The sequence below is a fragment of the Leuciscus leuciscus genome, assembly GCF_965113295.1.
Source record: "Leuciscus leuciscus genome assembly, chromosome: 23".
NCBI classification, from domain to species: Eukaryota; Metazoa; Chordata; class Actinopteri; order Cypriniformes; family Leuciscidae; genus Leuciscus; species Leuciscus leuciscus.
In genome coordinates, this window is record NC_138747.1 from 18381431 (window position 1) to 18398534 (window position 17104).

The 17104-nt window shown below is 37.9% G+C and overlaps 1 protein-coding gene across 2 annotated transcripts in view; it reads left to right on the plus strand.

The window, feature by feature from the left end:
* The window catches only part of ly75 (lymphocyte antigen 75), a 34193-nt gene that overhangs the window by 12697 nt on the left and 4392 nt on the right, over nt 1-17104 (plus strand). For both annotated transcript variants that reach the window (XM_082156185.1, XM_082156186.1), the window contains exons 12-29: nt 69-277; nt 363-505; nt 619-700; nt 847-918; nt 2975-3098; nt 3385-3420; nt 3529-3698; nt 6928-6995; nt 7105-7172; nt 8119-8255; nt 8337-8445; nt 8556-8719; nt 12675-12804; nt 12893-13113; nt 14253-14415; nt 14545-14703; nt 14949-15071; nt 15628-15816. In XM_082156185.1, coding sequence (XP_082012311.1) covers nt 69-277; nt 363-505; nt 619-700; nt 847-918; nt 2975-3098; nt 3385-3420; nt 3529-3698; nt 6928-6995; nt 7105-7172; nt 8119-8255; nt 8337-8445; nt 8556-8719; nt 12675-12804; nt 12893-13113; nt 14253-14415; nt 14545-14703; nt 14949-15071; nt 15628-15816 — 2367 coding nt within the window. The remainder of the gene's footprint in view (nt 1-68; nt 278-362; nt 506-618; nt 701-846; nt 919-2974; nt 3099-3384; nt 3421-3528; nt 3699-6927; nt 6996-7104; nt 7173-8118; nt 8256-8336; nt 8446-8555; nt 8720-12674; nt 12805-12892; nt 13114-14252; nt 14416-14544; nt 14704-14948; nt 15072-15627; nt 15817-17104) is intronic.

Sequence of the window (17104 nt, forward strand, 5' to 3'; positions counted from 1 at the left end):
TTTAAATATCATAAATTAAATAATTCAAAAGATTTTGCATTGAGTTTGAATGTGAATATGTTTTCCAGCTTCCGCCGGTGGCTGTGTGGTGATGTCTACTGGGAATCCTTTGGGCCAGTGGGCTGTTAAAAACTGCTCTCATTTCAAAGCTGGTAATATCTGTAAGAAACCCATAAAATCCATGGTCCAACCCACCCCAGATCCAATTGTGCCCAACCCCAATGCTTCCTGCGCACCAGGATGGGTCTCAAGGGAAGGCCTAAACTACTGTTACAAGGTGTGTTAAGTTGGTGTTCATCAAGACAATGAAGACGTTTTGTCGTTAGATCTAACTGACATCTTTTTGAATGTGTCATCTGCAGGTGTTTCACGAGGAGCGTTTGAGCCGGAAGCGCTCGTGGGAAGAGGCGGAGCGTTTCTGTGAGGCGCTGGGAGGTCATCTGCCCAGCCTCGCTGAGACGAAAGATATGCAAGCGTTACATTTCATCCTGAGAGACTCTATCAGGTACAGATGGCACAGTTTTTTCCCCCTATAACTCCCATTATCATACCCACACACAAAACCAAATACTGTGAAATGTATTGATTTTTATTTGTACTCTTTGTTTCCCTTTACAGTGATAATCGTTTTTTTTGGGTGGGACTAAATCGTCGAAATCCAAATAACAACAACAACTGGGAGTGGAGTGATGGGCGTCCGGTGAGTCATTGACATGTGATGTTTCCAGAACAAAATAAAGACATAATTAAGTTGTGATCAGAGCCAACATTTGCTTCTTTATTAGTTTGTGTACTAAAGCTAATGTGTGAAATGTGTAGGTGTTGTAATTTGTGTCTTGGTAACAGGTCTCCATGATGATCTTTCCTGACGAGTTCAATGAAGATGATGCCTATAACAGGGATTGTGTTGCCTTTAAGGTGTGGTAAACAAACCCCCCGAAACATTACCCTAGCATTGCATGACCTCTCATAACATCATAATACTGCATTATAATGCATTATTAGCTAAAAAAAAAAAAAAACTACACAAGAAAGGCTATATTGGCCTCATCATTTCCATACTAATAAAATACATAATTACAATCTTTACTTACTTGACCATTAGAGCTATTTCAGTGGCTGTACTCTTTGATATTTCAAATCAATATTACAATGTCTTAATAAATAAAATATGATAGTTTTAATTTTATTTGACAATAAGTAAGCATCAACAGTAGAGTCAGATACGGATTCATTTTTATAGATTCATTACACTAAAGTAACAATTTACAATAAGGTTTCATTAGTTAACTGCATGGACTCATCTGACCACAGCACAGATTTCCACTGTCTTTTAGACCATCTGAGATGAGCTCGGGCCCAGAGAACTCGCCGGCATCTCTGCATAGAGATGATGTAGACAATTTTACAGATTTCTCTTGCATAACAGAGATTCAAGTTGCATTTCGTGATGCAGCGGCAGACTGTGTTAAGTGACAACGGTTTTCCAAAGTACTCCCGAGCCCATATGGCTATTTTTTAACACCATAACATGATGGTTTCACATGCAGTGCCATCTGAGGACTCGAAGGTCACACACATTCAACAGAGATTTACTGCCTTGCCTTACACAGACTGAGATTCTCTAGATTCCCTGAATCTTTTCACAGAATTATGTATGCTAGATGGTGAAAGACCTAAATACTTGGCATTTTTGCATATAGAGTAGAAATGTGTTTTTTGAATTGTTTGACAATTCTCTCATGATATTTGGCACAAATTGGTGAGCCATGACCCAGCTATGCTGGCAAAGACAGAGTTTTTGGTGGATGTTCCTTTTACATCACTATACTCTCTATACTACTATTACCTGTTCACCTGCTAATTGTGGACTGTTTCAAAACTTGGATATTCTATAAGCAGTCTTTTCACTTTTATTTTGCCTCTGTCCCAACTTTTTTGGAGTGTGTAGCCATCAAAACCAAGATTTGTTTATATTTGCAAAACACACACAGAAACAATGTGAAAACATGGAAATATTTTTCTTTGTACTCTTGTCAGTTAAATAAATGTTCTAGAGAATTAACAAATTCTTGATTTTATTCCGTTTTACAAAACGTTTCTGGAATTGGGGTTGTACAGTACATCAATAAAATCAAAAGTTCTATATTAATATTATTTAATGGACCTGAGCTAGCATGAACTAACAATGAACACTTGTATTTTTATTAAATGTATTGCCCATTGTTAATGTTAGTTAACTTACTGTACATAAACTAATGGGACCTTATTGTAAAGTGTTACCAATAACGCAATAAATGTTATCTAAACAACCTACAATGTTACATTACACACTGATGTGCATAACTGATCACAAAAAGTAATAAGAAACATAGCTATTTATATCAAATATAGTAAAAGCTAATGCATCACACAAACATTTACTTACAAAAAAACAATATTTTAATGTAAAAGCTAAAATAGTGCTTAAGGTTTTCTAATTTATGGTTATTATTAACAGGTTTTTACTGTAGTATTTGATTATTTTTTCATTAAAATTACATTATAATGTAACGTATGTAATTCAAACATGACATGAAAACAGGGTTATAGTTAATGAATATGTGAGTTTGATGTTTTAGTTTCATTGGGATGTGTAAATGAGGGGGCAGTAATTGACACAAAACAGCCTTTCAACGTTGGCAAACAACAGCCAATCAATAATCAGAAACCTAGAATAGTCACAGCATGACCTACATATGGCCTCCGCCTTCTATTTGTTTGAGTAGAGAGAGATGGGAGATAAATCAGATCGATGGATTGTCATCAAACAAGATTAAAATACTCAAAAACATATCAGAGTTATCAAACTGCCAATAATAATAAGAACAAGAAAAACCTGGACAGTAGATGTTACACTGTAGAAATCTAGAACTTTTGAATTAAGACAGCTTGTGATAATTATTACTATTCTGTTTTTGTGTTTTATCTTCAGTCTTCGAAAGGAACCTACAGGCCGTTTTTCTTCCTCATGCATCATAATGTTCTTCCACGGTCTTTTTATCCCAGCACATTTCACTGTGACGCCAAACTGGAATGGGTGTGTCAGATTCCACGAGGTAAACAACACCCAACACCCGCTTCCTGGCAAAGTGTAGATTCTAGTTTTATTTAACACTGCTAACTTAGATTCTATATTTTGTTTGCAAACTTTTTTGTTTAATTTGCAATTAAATGAGTTTGAAAAGTTCAGTCTCCTTCATTGTAATACTGTAAAAGTGTGACAAGTGCGTTCAGAATTGATATGTTCTAAGGAAAAAGTAACTGCAAACAGGTTTGGAACAGTGTTAATATGTTTTTAACAAAAGCATTTTGTGATTTCATGGTGTTTGCATAATTCTTTAGGTCAAACACCTAAAACTCCAGAGTGGTACAACCCAGGTAGAGCATTCATTTCAAATTCCTACATTTTTGTTTTTGTTTTTTTGTGGATTATGTCTTTTTTTTGTGTGCGGAAATCAGTGACATATTTTGTTTCACTACTAACAGATGGGCACCATAACACATCAGTGTTTATAGACGGCCAGGAGTTCTGGTTTGTAACAGAGCCAAAGCTGTCGTTTGATGAGGCCGTGTTGTACTGCGGCAGCAACAACAGCAAACTCGCTACTCCCTCCAGCTCTAATGCTGCCCGCCACCTTCAGGAACATCTTTTTCAGGTACAGTACCAGAGAGGGCAGACGTTTGAATTACAGGGCAGTTCAGGGGTGGACTGAGCCCTTAATTAAAGCTTTACCTTCAGAAGAATGTCAAAACAAAGCCTTTGTGAGGTCTTAAAAAGTAGTAACACAATTAAACAATAAAAATGATGTTTATGCGTAACAGAGCCAAAGTTCATGCATAGACAGACCACAAAACATTATTGGAATTTTTATTTATTTATTTACTTTTAATCTGTTGTTGTTATTTAAAAAGTAATATTTAAAAAATAGGGGTGGGAATCGATAAAAAAAAATTAACTAATTAATTGCACAATTTCTGTAATTAATTGCAATTAATTGCGTTTCCCCCAAGCTTGTAATCATCAATATTTAAAGGAATAGTTCACTTTAAAATGAAAATTCTGTCATCATATACTCACCCTCATGTTGTTTCAAACCTGTATGAATTTCTTTCTTCTGCTGAACAGAAAGGAATATATTTAGAAGAATGTCAGTAACCAGACAGTTTCTGGTACCATTGACTTCCATAGTATATATTTTTCCTAAAGACAATGGGACCCAGAAACTGTCTGGTTACTGACATTCTTCTAAATATCTTCCTTTGTGTTCAGTAGAAGAAAGAAATTCATACAGGTTTGAAAACAACATGAGGGTGAGTATGATGACAGAATTTTCATTTTAAAGTGAACTATTCCTTTTAACTTAGAATCACCTAATTAAACAACACAGGGGGGAAAAGGAACAGAAAATAGCCCTATATTAAAATATAATCAATTTAACAGATTATTATTATTTTTTATTTTTTTAACTAATTATCAAAATAAAATATAGTCCTACTATTATTAGCAGAGCATGTGATCAAAGCAGGTCATAATTTTACCATTGTTGCCCAGCATGGCTATACCAGCTCAGCAAACAGAAGTCTACTGAGAAATTTCACGTTATTTGAGCGGACTTTACTTTTCCAGTGCTCGGTACATGATTGAAGCGTTTGGGCCGTTAACGACAGAGCCGCCGACACACACACACACACACACATACACGGAACTGAGAGCGCGCCGCTGGGCCGTTAACGACAGAGCGCGCTGACACACACACACACACGCGGAGCGGAAAAGACCCGCTCATGAAAGCTGCGCGAGAATGAAACCTGATCGCCGAACAGGAGGGCGGGAGGGCATATTTCGGTCTTTTCAATAGCAGCCGCAACAGGAAATCATAAAAAAAAAAAAAAAGGCGTTTTCAAATTAATCGCAAAGATTAACGCGTTAATTCCCCCAGCCCTATTTAAAAATGAACAAAACATTTTGTATTATTATTTTAGAAAGTTATTCAATAAATACACTGCAGTTCAAATGTTTGTGGTAGGTAAGATTTTATGTTTTTTTTTAAGTCTCTAATGTTCACCAAGGCTGCATTTATATTATCGGAAATACAGTAAAAACAGCAATATTGTGAAATATTATTACAATTTATAATAATTGTTTTCTATTTTAATATATTTTAAAATGCATATTTGAAAAGCTGAAGTCATGTGATCAGAAATCATTCTAATATGCAGATCTGCTGCTCAAGAAACATGTATTATTATCACAGTTGAAAATGGTTATGCAGATTTTTTTTGTGTGTGTGTGTGTGGAAACTGATAAAAATGTTCATGATTCGTTGATGAATAGAAAGTTCAAACAGCATTTATTTGAAATCGAAATCTTTTGTAACATTGCAAGTGTCTTTACTGTTACTTTTGATCAATTTAATGCATCCTTGCTGAATAAAGTACTAATTTGTTTTAAAAATGTACTGACCCCAAACTTTTGAATAGTAGTGTACTGAACCAAATATGAAGCAAGCTGTCTGTAACCAACTGTCTTTTATTTATTAAATATATAGCATTGAAATAATATCATGATAATCAAGTCAAGTCAGAGTCAATACAGATTGTTTCAAAGCAGCTTTACAGGGATAAACAGGAAAATAAGGATCAATGATACAAACAAAGTTCAATTCTGCTGTAAAGCAGCTCTAAAAAGACAATAGTGTCATTATTATTATACATAATTCGGCTCAAGTCAGTTCAATGTTTACTCAGTTCAATAACAGTGTAAAGTTCATCAATTATGGAATAGTTTAATTTAGCTGTAAGCAGCTCTACAGAAGACAATAGTGTTGTTATACACTTTGAGTCAGTTCAATGTTAATTCAATTCAGTTCAATAACCGTGTCAATGTTGCAAAAATTAGTCGAAACGAAGTCGATTTAGCTATAAAGCAGCTCTGCAGACAAAAGTGGTGTCATCGTCAAGCTCAATTCAGTTCAAGTTTTGTTCTCATCCAAGTGTCAGATCAATAATATTAGTGAATATTAAAATGATTAGTTAATCACAAATTTGCAAAACTAAAACTGAGCTTGCCATTTTACCTTGACGCGAAATAAACACACGTGGAAGTTGCGTCTTATCTATAGCAACACTTAGCTATGGGTGCATTTATTATTATTATATACATAATTGAGTGATTTTCATATACTTACTTAGTGTATCAAAATTTTATCAAATCAGTTTGTTTCTTTTTTTAAATGTTCTTTTAAAGCAACACCAAAGATTCTTTTGTACCTTAAAATAATGTTTCCAAAATCGTTTCAGTGGTTCATCAACTCATAACAGGGTGAACGGCACTTCTGCATTCGCTTTGCGACCCTCTATCGGCTATAACCGCACTGTGCTAGTTTGCCAGATCGGGTAGTGGATCTGTAGTTCGAATGAGACATAAGAAACGACAAATTTGACTTGCTTTACGGCAAGCGTTACTATAGCCGATAGGTGGAGCCTATAAAAAAAATAGCCGTTTCTGATGTCGCAATACATCATACTTCCATAAAATCATGCAACATACTCTACCTTGTCTGTCGACATCGTTATTTCCAAAGCCGGTGCTGGATAAACAAATAGCCTGTGTGCGACGGTAGGCTGCGGTAGGCTGCGGTAGGCTAAATTATTTACGACAGCGGTAATGGACAATTCTGCTTCCAACCTGTAGGGGGACCGAAGAGGAAAAGTGCTTTGGTGTTCTTTAAATGTTTAAAATCCCATATACTCATAAAAGTACAATGTTTGATCCACAACACAAGAAAGTAGAGATCTGTTGGGTAATGGGTTAAATTAATATGAGTGAATATGTGATTGTTCATATCAGCCAGTAATTAATTTAATTGTAATGACCTGTTGTAGCTTGCAGGAAAAGAGGTTGTGAGGTGGTGGGCAGACCTGCGTTATCCTGGTCCTCAGCTTCCCTTTATGTAAGTTGGCTTATCATACCTTATCTAAACCACAATTACAGGCATGAACCTTTCTTTTATTTATCATTTATTGTCTTTTTATATGCGTCTTTATTGTGTGTGCTTGCAGGTTCAACCCCTATCATCCAGCGTTCCTGGGCAGATGCCCTTCTATCACTTCCATCTCTTTTGAACCCGGTATGAGAGTCTTATTGTGATTCCTAAAGTAATTTCAACATCTTGCAGAATTGATCTTGGAGCAAGTTGACATGTTTTTCATTTGAAGATGTTTCATGACTCATTCAAATGGCCTCCCTGGTTGTAGCACAATGGTACATTTCTGTGAATGTCGTAAGACCGATAAATCACATCTAGCTTGGCCAGGCCAGTGATTTCTTTTTTTAATTTTTTTTTTATTGCCCTGGTGACATTTTCACTGACAATGAAAAATGTTGAGTAAATATCAGTCTAAATTTGATAAAACATTAACAGTTTTTAGGGTGTGTTGGTTCGCTTGGTTTGTTTGGTCCGGACCAAAAAAACAACCAAAAACATTTAGTCTTGGTCCGCTTAGCATTCAAATTGGCATTTTAACACTGAACCTAAGGGCATAGAGATATGTTCACATCCTGATTGATCGGCTTTTATTGCGTGTATTTTCCAACGGATCTTACTGATCATCCAAAGCAATGCTGTGTGCTGGGCTAAATGCTCTCATTTTATGTATAAATATTTAAATAAATTGTATAAATAATAGTTTAAATTATTTATTTTCCTGTAGCTCAATAGAGCATAGAGGTCATGAATTAATTTCCCAGGAAGAGCAAGAAATAATGAAATGTCAATGTCTAACTTGAATCCAATATTAGTCACTTTGATTAAGTTTAAATAAATTGTAATAAATAATATTTATAATATTTTTCTTCCAGACACACTACTTATAAATGACCCCTCCCAAATGTTATTTATTAGTACTATTATATAATTTTAAGGTCCATTTTGTGCAAGAAAAGCCAATAAAGCATTTTAATTGCTTTCATAATAGAGGATAAGAAAGACAAATTTAATTGTAAAAGATGAGAACAGTTATGATTTATGAAGCAACTCAGATGATCCTCTTTAATCTTTTTTTTTTTTCCTGTAGGTTTTACCAGAAGCTGTAATGAAAGACAGCCCTTTGTGTGCGAGACCCTGAATGTCACTTCTGCGGAGAAAGGAACCCCAGAACCGCACCCACCCGGCACCTCGTGTGGGGGAAGGTCCCAGCACTTCAAAGACAAGGTCTGACATGCCAGTCACATCCCTTGAAATTTGAAGATGTGTGTGTTTTTTTAATGCCATCATTGTATATGTGTATTTCAGTGCTACTGGCTCTTATCTGATTCTTATTTCCATAACTTCAATGATGCCAATGAGTTCTGCAAAACACTGAAAGGCTCGATGCTCACCATATCTGACCAAGTTGAACAGGGTTTGTTTGGTTTTATATAGCATTAAAATCCACAGAGAACATATTTAAATATAAACACATCTTTAACACACTTAACAACTTTCCATAATGTGCATCTTGCCTCCATCTAGACTTCATCACTACATTGTTACCGCAGTTACCTGGGCAACCTCAGAAGGTCTGGATTGGTCTGAAGTTCAAGCCTCATGACACTCAGTGGGTGGATAACTCGCCAGTTGAATATCTGAACTTCAATCCTCTCCTGCATGGCCAGTTACGACCCATATTCATCAATGCAAGTGTCCATCTGCTTTGAAAGTCTTACTGTAAATTATATTTTTGACCACAAAGATCTGGTCCGAAGAAATATGGTTTATACGGAAATATACAAGATTTTATGTGTCTCACTGAGACCTGGCACAAATCAGAAGTGTATTCTGCACTAAATGAAGCGTGCCCCTCTGGCTATACATATCTGGAAAAAGCCAGGGGTAATGGACGTGGAGGGGGTTTGGCGGTTATTCATCGCTCTGATTTGCACCTGTCCCCTGTGACATTGCCAAAGCTGTCATCATTTGAATGCTTGGCTTTTACGTGCGAAAAATCCATCCCACTTACAACCATCCTCATATACCGGCCACCTAAACCACACCCACGTTTCATTTCAGAATTAACTGAGCTACTCCTGTCAGTGTGCACCACATCAAACAATGTGGCAATTCTTGGAGACTTTAATATCCATGTTAATTCTCCCACTAGTCAATATACTACAGAACTATTACAACTTCTTGATACAATCAATCTCAGACAACTCGTGACAGTCCCTACCCATACAAAAGGGAACACACTGGACCTTATTATAACAAATTTTCCTGTTATCAATGTTCATGTACATGATTTAGGCATATCTGATCATAATGCCATATCATTAGACTTTTCATTCCTGACTTCACTCAATAAGCCTAAACATAAAATCTGCTTTCGCAAAACAAAAGAAATTAACCCTGAACATCTGTCTTACGACCTACAAAACCTGGCCATATCCGCCAATCACTCTTCTCCTGACGCACTTGTCGATCATTACAATACCGGATTGCAAGAGATACTTGATGCCCATGCACCCCTCAAGACACGGACTGTAACATTTATACGCTCTGCCCCGTGGTACACTGGTGCGCTGCGTAGACAGAAGGCGGCTGGGAGGGTCCTTGAGAGGCGTTACGTTGCCTCTGGGCTGACTGTCCATAAAACTGCTTATAGAGAGCACCAAAGATCATATTCCAAATTACTCAGTCAGGCACGGTCACAATATTATTCCAACATCATTAACAATAATCCAGGAAATTCAAAACAGCTCTTTAAAACAATAAATCATCTTCTCAGTCCACCGATCTTGAGGCAAAAAAACAGTACAGACGATCAGTGCAATAAATTCCTTGATTCTTTCACCACAAAAATAATTACCATCCGTTCTAACCTAACACCCAGCAATGTCATTCCATCCATCCCCTTAACCTCAGCACCAACATTCTCTGATTTCATTCTCCCCACACACAGACAGGTTGAGACTCTCATACACAGCATGAGACCCTCAACGTGCTCACTGGACCCCCTTCCCACTGCTTTGATCAAATCAAATATGACTTTCCTAAGCCCTCTCATCACCACCATTATAAACTCTTCCCTGCAATCTGGCCATCTTCCAATCTCTTTGAAAACTGCCCTTATCAATCCTCGACTTAAGAAACCCTCCCTCGATCCAGATGTTTTATCAAATTACCGGCCCATTTCTAACCTCCCATTTCTCTCCAAAGTCATTGAAAAAGTCATTGTCACCCAAATCCACAATCACCTTCACTCACATAGTCTCTATGAAAAATTCCAGTCTGGTTTCCGCTGCGCCCATAGTACAGAGACAGCCCTGGTCAGGGTCACAAACGATCTGCTTGTGGCCGCTGACCAGGGCTCTCCATCCCTCCTCCTGCTCTTGGACCTCTCAGCTGCCTTCGACACTGTTGACCATGCCATCCTCCTCCACCGTCTGCAACACTTCATCGGCATCTCACATACAGCACTTCAGTGGTTTCAGTCCTACCTGACTGATAGAGTTGAGTATGTGGCCCTGGGGGGAGCCAGGTCGAGGCCCCACACAGTCACATGTGGAGTGCCTCAGGGTTCGGTCCTCGGCCCCACCCTTTTCTCCATTTATATGCTCCCCCTGGGCCACATCATAAGCAGGCATGGAGTTGCTTTCCACTGCTATGCTGATGATACTCAGCTCTATGTCAGGTTGGACCCCACATCCCCTGCATCATCACTCCACACTCTAACTGCCTGCCTGGAGGAGACAAAGTCATGGATGACTGACAACTTCCTTCAGCTAAACAGCTTTAAAACTGAAGGTCTCCTCATTGGGACCCCACACCAACTCCGATCCTCCACCCTGACCGTTTATTCATTTGCTGGCCATGACATTTCTCTCACATCCTCTATTACAAACCTGGGGGTTCGATTTGACCCCCACCTATCATTTAACACCCACATCCAACTTATCTGTAAGACTGCATTCTTTCATCTCCGGAACATCTCTAAACTCCGCCCCTCCCTCTCCCTTTCCGATTCAGAGAAGCTGGTTCATGCCTTTGTCTCCTCCAGGCTCGACTACTGCAATGCACTCCTCATCGGGATCCCTGGCAGTAGCCTGCAGAGACTGCAGTACATTCAAAATTGCGCTGCAAGGGTCCTGATGAGGGTGCGTAAATCTGAGCACATCACACCCATCCTACATAAACTTCACTGGCTTCCTGTTAGGTTCAGGATTGAGTATAAGATCTGTCTCCTGACCTATCAGTGTGTCTACGGTAGCGCACCAGTGTACCTCAAAGACCTCATCAATAGGCAAAACCCAACCCGACATCTCCGTTCCTCTGATAGCCACCAACTCCAGGTCCCCAAGTCCAAACTCCGCACTATGGGAGATAGGGCCTTCCAGGTGGCTGCGCCTCGTCTGTGGAATACCCTCCCCAACCACCTAAGGGCGCCACAATCTATTGAGGTTTTTAAAAATAATTTAAAGACTCACTTATTTTGTATTGCATTTTCTTAATATAATTTAGTTTCTTGCTGTTTTTGACTGTTTTTATGTTCAGTGTTTTTACCTGTGCACCTGTAGCACTTTGAGATGTGTTCTTCACGTGTAAAGTGCAATACAAATAAAACTTATTATTATTATTATTATTACAGAAATATGGAAATATACAGTCTATGTACAGCATTTGTGGCATGCGGTGGATTATACAGAGAATAGTTTCTCATTTTATAAAAACAGGAAATATGTTTAGATTAATGGAACAATGGAAGCCTAGCTTCTTCTTTAAAGGTTAGTTTACCCAAAAATTAAAGCCTCAGAAAATATTTTTTATTTTTTATTTTTTTTAGCAAGGATGCATTTTATTGATCAAAAGTGACAGTAAAGGCAATTATAATGTTACAAAAGATGTATATTTTAAATTTGTATATTGTGGATACGCATTTTTACGTATCCACAAATTATTAAGAACTGTTTTCAACATTGATAATAATAAGAAATGTTTCTTGAGCAGCAAATCAGCATATTAGAATGATTTCTGATCATGTGACACTGAAGACTGGAGGAATGATGCTAAAAATTCAGCTTTGTTACCACAGGAATAAATTACATTTTAGTGTATATTACAATAGAAAATGGTTATTTTAAATTGTAATAATATTACTATTTTACTGTATCTTTGATCAAATAAATGCAGCCTTGACTTATTTCAAAAACATAAAAAAAGTCCCTAGTCTTTAGAATGGTACTGTAAAAGCAACATAATATTGATACAATAATTTGAAAACAGACATGCATGAACATTTTTGGAGCTTGACAGCCTCAGTCCCCATTCACTTTTCACTGTATGGAAAAGAGCATCATGAACATTCCCCAAAACATCTCTTTATTTGCTTAATGGAAGAAAGAAACTCATACGTGTCGTACAAGTTTTCATTTTTATGTGAACTAGTCACTCTAATGCAAAATGAAAAGTGGAGGAACACATTTTGTTTGATTCATCTCCCATACGCCACGTCATGTATTCATTTGGCTTTGCTTTTAATATCATAAGCAAACATTTCATTCAGAATTTTACTTAAAAACATTTTGAGGCCATAGAGTAATCCTGATACACCTAATCTGACTTATTTTCTCCTTTTCCTCTTGAATTGCTTGGCAGACGTTTGAACAAGACTCCCTGGAGCTCTGTGCCTACATGTACAATGATGATCATTCTGACATGATGGGCACCTGGGACTACACCTCCTGCTCTGACCGGCAGAATCTCAGCATTTGCCAGTATTATGCAGGTATGAGCCGCCAGCGACCGTCTCAGTCATCTGTATGTTAAATTAAATAGCGTTCTGCTGATTAACATCCAACTGACAATTTCCCCAGATAAACCAGAGGTACCTAAGCCTGAGGATAACTTCATAGTTCATGATCATACATTTAGGGTGGTACAGCAGGACAATTTAACTTGGTCAGATGCTCTTCAGTTGTGCCGGAACAACGATATGGACTTGGCCAGCATACCGAATGCATATGTCCAAGCAGTGCTTACAGTGCAAGTTTCTCGAAGAGGACAGCCACTCTGGATTGGACTCTTAAGCGAAGACGTGAGTGAAAATCACACACTCCCATACACTACCGTTCAAAAGTTTGGGGTCGGTACGATTTTTGAATGTCTTTGAAAGAAGTCTCTAATGCTCAGCAAGGCTATATTTATTTGATCGAAGAAGCAGTAAACGGTAATATTGTTACAATTTAAAATAACTATTTCTATTTCTGTGTAAATTTTAAAATGTAACTTATTCCTTGGATGGCAAAGCTGAATTTTCAGCAGCCATTACTCCAGTCTTCAGTGTCACATGATCCTTCAGAAATCATTTGGACCCACTTAAAGCTACAATATGTAATTTTTTTTAGCTAGGGGTCGCTAACCTCTTACAATAACAAAGGCGCAGGTTGATGACGCATAAGCGTAATTATGGAACTTGTCGTCTTGATGATAATGTTTATGGATGTTTTTAACATGACTGTGGTATGAAGCAGGGCGTGATTGCTAATAAGAGACCGATATCAGCGCCACACGCGAGTCCCGCGGATATAAAGGAATAAGGACATTTCATTCTACCGAACTACCCGCAAGTGCTGAATTACTACTCACACAGGTCAGTTTATTAGACGAATGAAACTTGTGAGGTAACGCAGCGCTGTTTCACTTGCTCTACACTATCACACTAAACTGCATTTGAGTGTGTTGAAAGTTATAATGTTATTCTATGTGTTAGTTTGTCTGTTTGAGACTAGCAGTAAGCTAGATCAACATTAGAATATCATACTGATCATATTCTAACATTTCATCATGTTGAGCGATATAACATTGATTAGTTTATGTACATTTGCTCACCTGTCTAATAAAGTACATGCAAAAGCGGCGTCTCTGCCAAGTCGAAGTTTGTCGTGGACGTGGAGCTCTCGGCATCTCGAAAACACCACGCCGATATTGATCCTAGTTATAGTTCTCCTTTTGACCCAAAGTCTGCTTGCCATGGTCCATAATGTTTGAACGAAACAACAACAGTGTGAGCGTGCCGCTAGACGTAACGCAGTTGTCCACATCTGTCGCCATGGTTACTATGAAATATTTCAAAAATATTTCGGACCCCAAACGGTTTTTTTTACGGTAGTTTATTACATACTGGAACAGTTCAATGTCATGAACATCTTTGATTAATATTTGTTTTTAATCAAGGAAGGGGAGCACTACCACTGGACAGACCACAGCCACACTGAGTTCAACCGCTGGTCCTCTGAAGCCACTGAAGGGGCCTGTGTGTATCTGGACACTGACGGTTTCTGGAAGGCCACCGAATGTGAAGAAGAGCTTTCAGGAGCGATCTGCCACATCCCACACAGTGAGGATCATTTGTTCCAAAGCTAATTCAATTCATAAGTGATAACTGCTAACCTGATCTAATGATATTCAACTGCTTTTCATTATTTACACACATACGTTTTGCTTTAAAATGCATTTGTCATAACAGATAAGACCGTCACTCCTGAAGTGGATCCTGTCACATGTCCCCACAAAAGCAATGGACAGAACTGGATCCGCTTTAAGAAGAACTGCTACACGTTACTGCTGGGGTCCTCCAGGTGGGGCAACCGCGACATCAGTGAACAGCAGATCTGCAAGGCTCTTGGTACGGATGGTGCTTAATCATATCTGGGACTTAAAATACTAGATAAACTATTCTGCAAAACATCTTGTTCATGTTTCTTTTACTGCTGTGTTTTCAAAGTTTTATGGTATGCTGAAACAGCAACTAGCAACTAATCAGCCGTGGTCAAAGCTGATTATTAACATAAATGCCAATGTTTAATGATTTCTATGGAGCATTACCTGAATTTCATGATGTTTTATGGTAATCTTGCCTGTATGTTTTAGCCGGGTATGGAGAAATCCTGACCATTCGTGATGAGGCCGAGAATGATTTCATCAGGCAGCAGTTGCAGCCGTTCAAAAACTTGGTGTCATTTGTGTGGCTGGGAATGAAAAGAAACATGACTGGTAAGATGATCACTTCTCAAAGTTCAATCTTGTCAGTTGTGTTATCTTAATAGCCAATTATCAGACTAAATATTCACAATTTTTCATACACAACTTTTAAATTTGAACTGATTTTAAAACACTAGACATGATATATTTGCTGTCTTTGTAAATGGTTAGAGAGAAAAACTGGGCATCACACACTTTCAGACCTTCAAATAATTCCAAACTCCTGTAAAAACATGCGCCTTTTTGCTAGGAGGCGCATGTCAATTGAAAATAATATGTTCTAAATTCAGGTAAATGTCAAACATGTTTGATCTCCTCCGACTGGATGGAATCATTGTCCGAATCTAAAAAAATCTGAGTTTGTGCCTATAATACAAGACACAGTTTTCTATGAAATCTGTCAACTCCGACTCTGCAGACTAGCTAAGTGACTCCGACTCCTCCAGACTGTTAACTAGGGCAAAAATCTGTCCAAAAGTCATGCCAGCCTTTATTGGGAAAGATGGATTGAGTAAGAAAGTATAAAATACTGCAGCTGTTAATTTTTGCCCTGTATGATTTGTTTTAGATGAGCAGCTGAAATGGCTTGATGGAAGCAATGTGCAGTTCTCCAACTGGAAATATGGTGAAAGACCAAACATCACAGATGACTTCATGGCTGGCCTCAACGTGATTGGAGAGTGGGAAATAATAAACAACAAACGTCTTTTCGATGCCTTCAGACAGCGAAGTATTGTGGTGTGCAAGATTGAAAATGGTAAAGCAACACCAATGAGTTTTCAGCTTGTACCCTTTATAAACTGTACAAGTATATTTTTACATAAATATTTTTTTTATTTAGGCTTAAACTGCAAAATGAGCAATTGACATGTAATCCATCTGTTACTCAACCAATAATCAATTATTGTTTTCAATTTTTTTTATTAGTATGCATGCCTTTTTCATGACCTAATATTAATTCAAAAACAACTACTTGAAATAGAGAGCCAAATATTTTTATTTATTTATTATAAAGTGTATGTGCCACTGCAGAATTATTTAAAGACCTCATGAAATCAAAGTAGTATTTTTGTAGCTTTGGTGGGTTCTAGTGTACAACTAAACTTGGAGAAAACAAACTTTTGATCTACACATTTAAAATGTAAAAAAAAAAATGTAATAAAAAGCACAAGCCTTTCAATATGTCCTGGCCCAGGAAAATACTGTAGGAAAGAAAATTGTGATTTCCAAACCAGCCAAATACCATGCAATCTTTAAGTAAAAAAAAAAAAAAAAAAAGTTGTGCTGCTTAAAGTTTGCAATGAAACGGAAGTTGTGATTTGTCTTTTCTTCCTGATTGTAACGTATATCAGAGTGAAAAATGTAGGGCGGGACTTTTTTTTTCTTTCTTTTTTAGCCTGGAAATCCAGACCTAAATCTAAAAGATTAATAGTCTGGCGTCGACTAATGAAAATCGGCCAGCTCGAGGGGCGGCACCAAGCATGCATTTTGAAAATCTCACTGCACGCAATTGGATAACACTATGACCAATCACAACAAGACCCATATGCTTAGCTACCAGCGGAGCTAACTGGTAGATTAGACTCTTACCGTATCCGGTCGGCAAAACAGCAAATACGTCCTTCTTGCAAAGGAACGATTTCGAGCGCCGTCTTCTGTTCCTGTTTTAGATAAAAAGCCAAGTCTAACTCGTTCATTGTAGCGGCCAAAGCCGTTTCAAACAACTGGTGTTCATCCATAGGCATCTTGCAATGTTTACTTATGACTTCGACGTCACAGCGCTGTCATCATCTGTTTAGCTCGCCTCTGCCCCGCCTATTTCAGATAACCCGATGTGATTGGTGCAGCTCGGATACAAGGGCATATTTAATGAGCATCATTCTTCGACGCCAGAGTAACTCGCTGAGCAAATTCAACTTGTGCTCTCGCGAGAACTCTGGATTACCAGGGTAGATTTTTTTCCCATTGTGAATAGATTATATCAGGATGGTTGTGGTTTGATATTGCTGTGATCTCAAATGAGTAACAGGTTGTCCCTCCCTCAT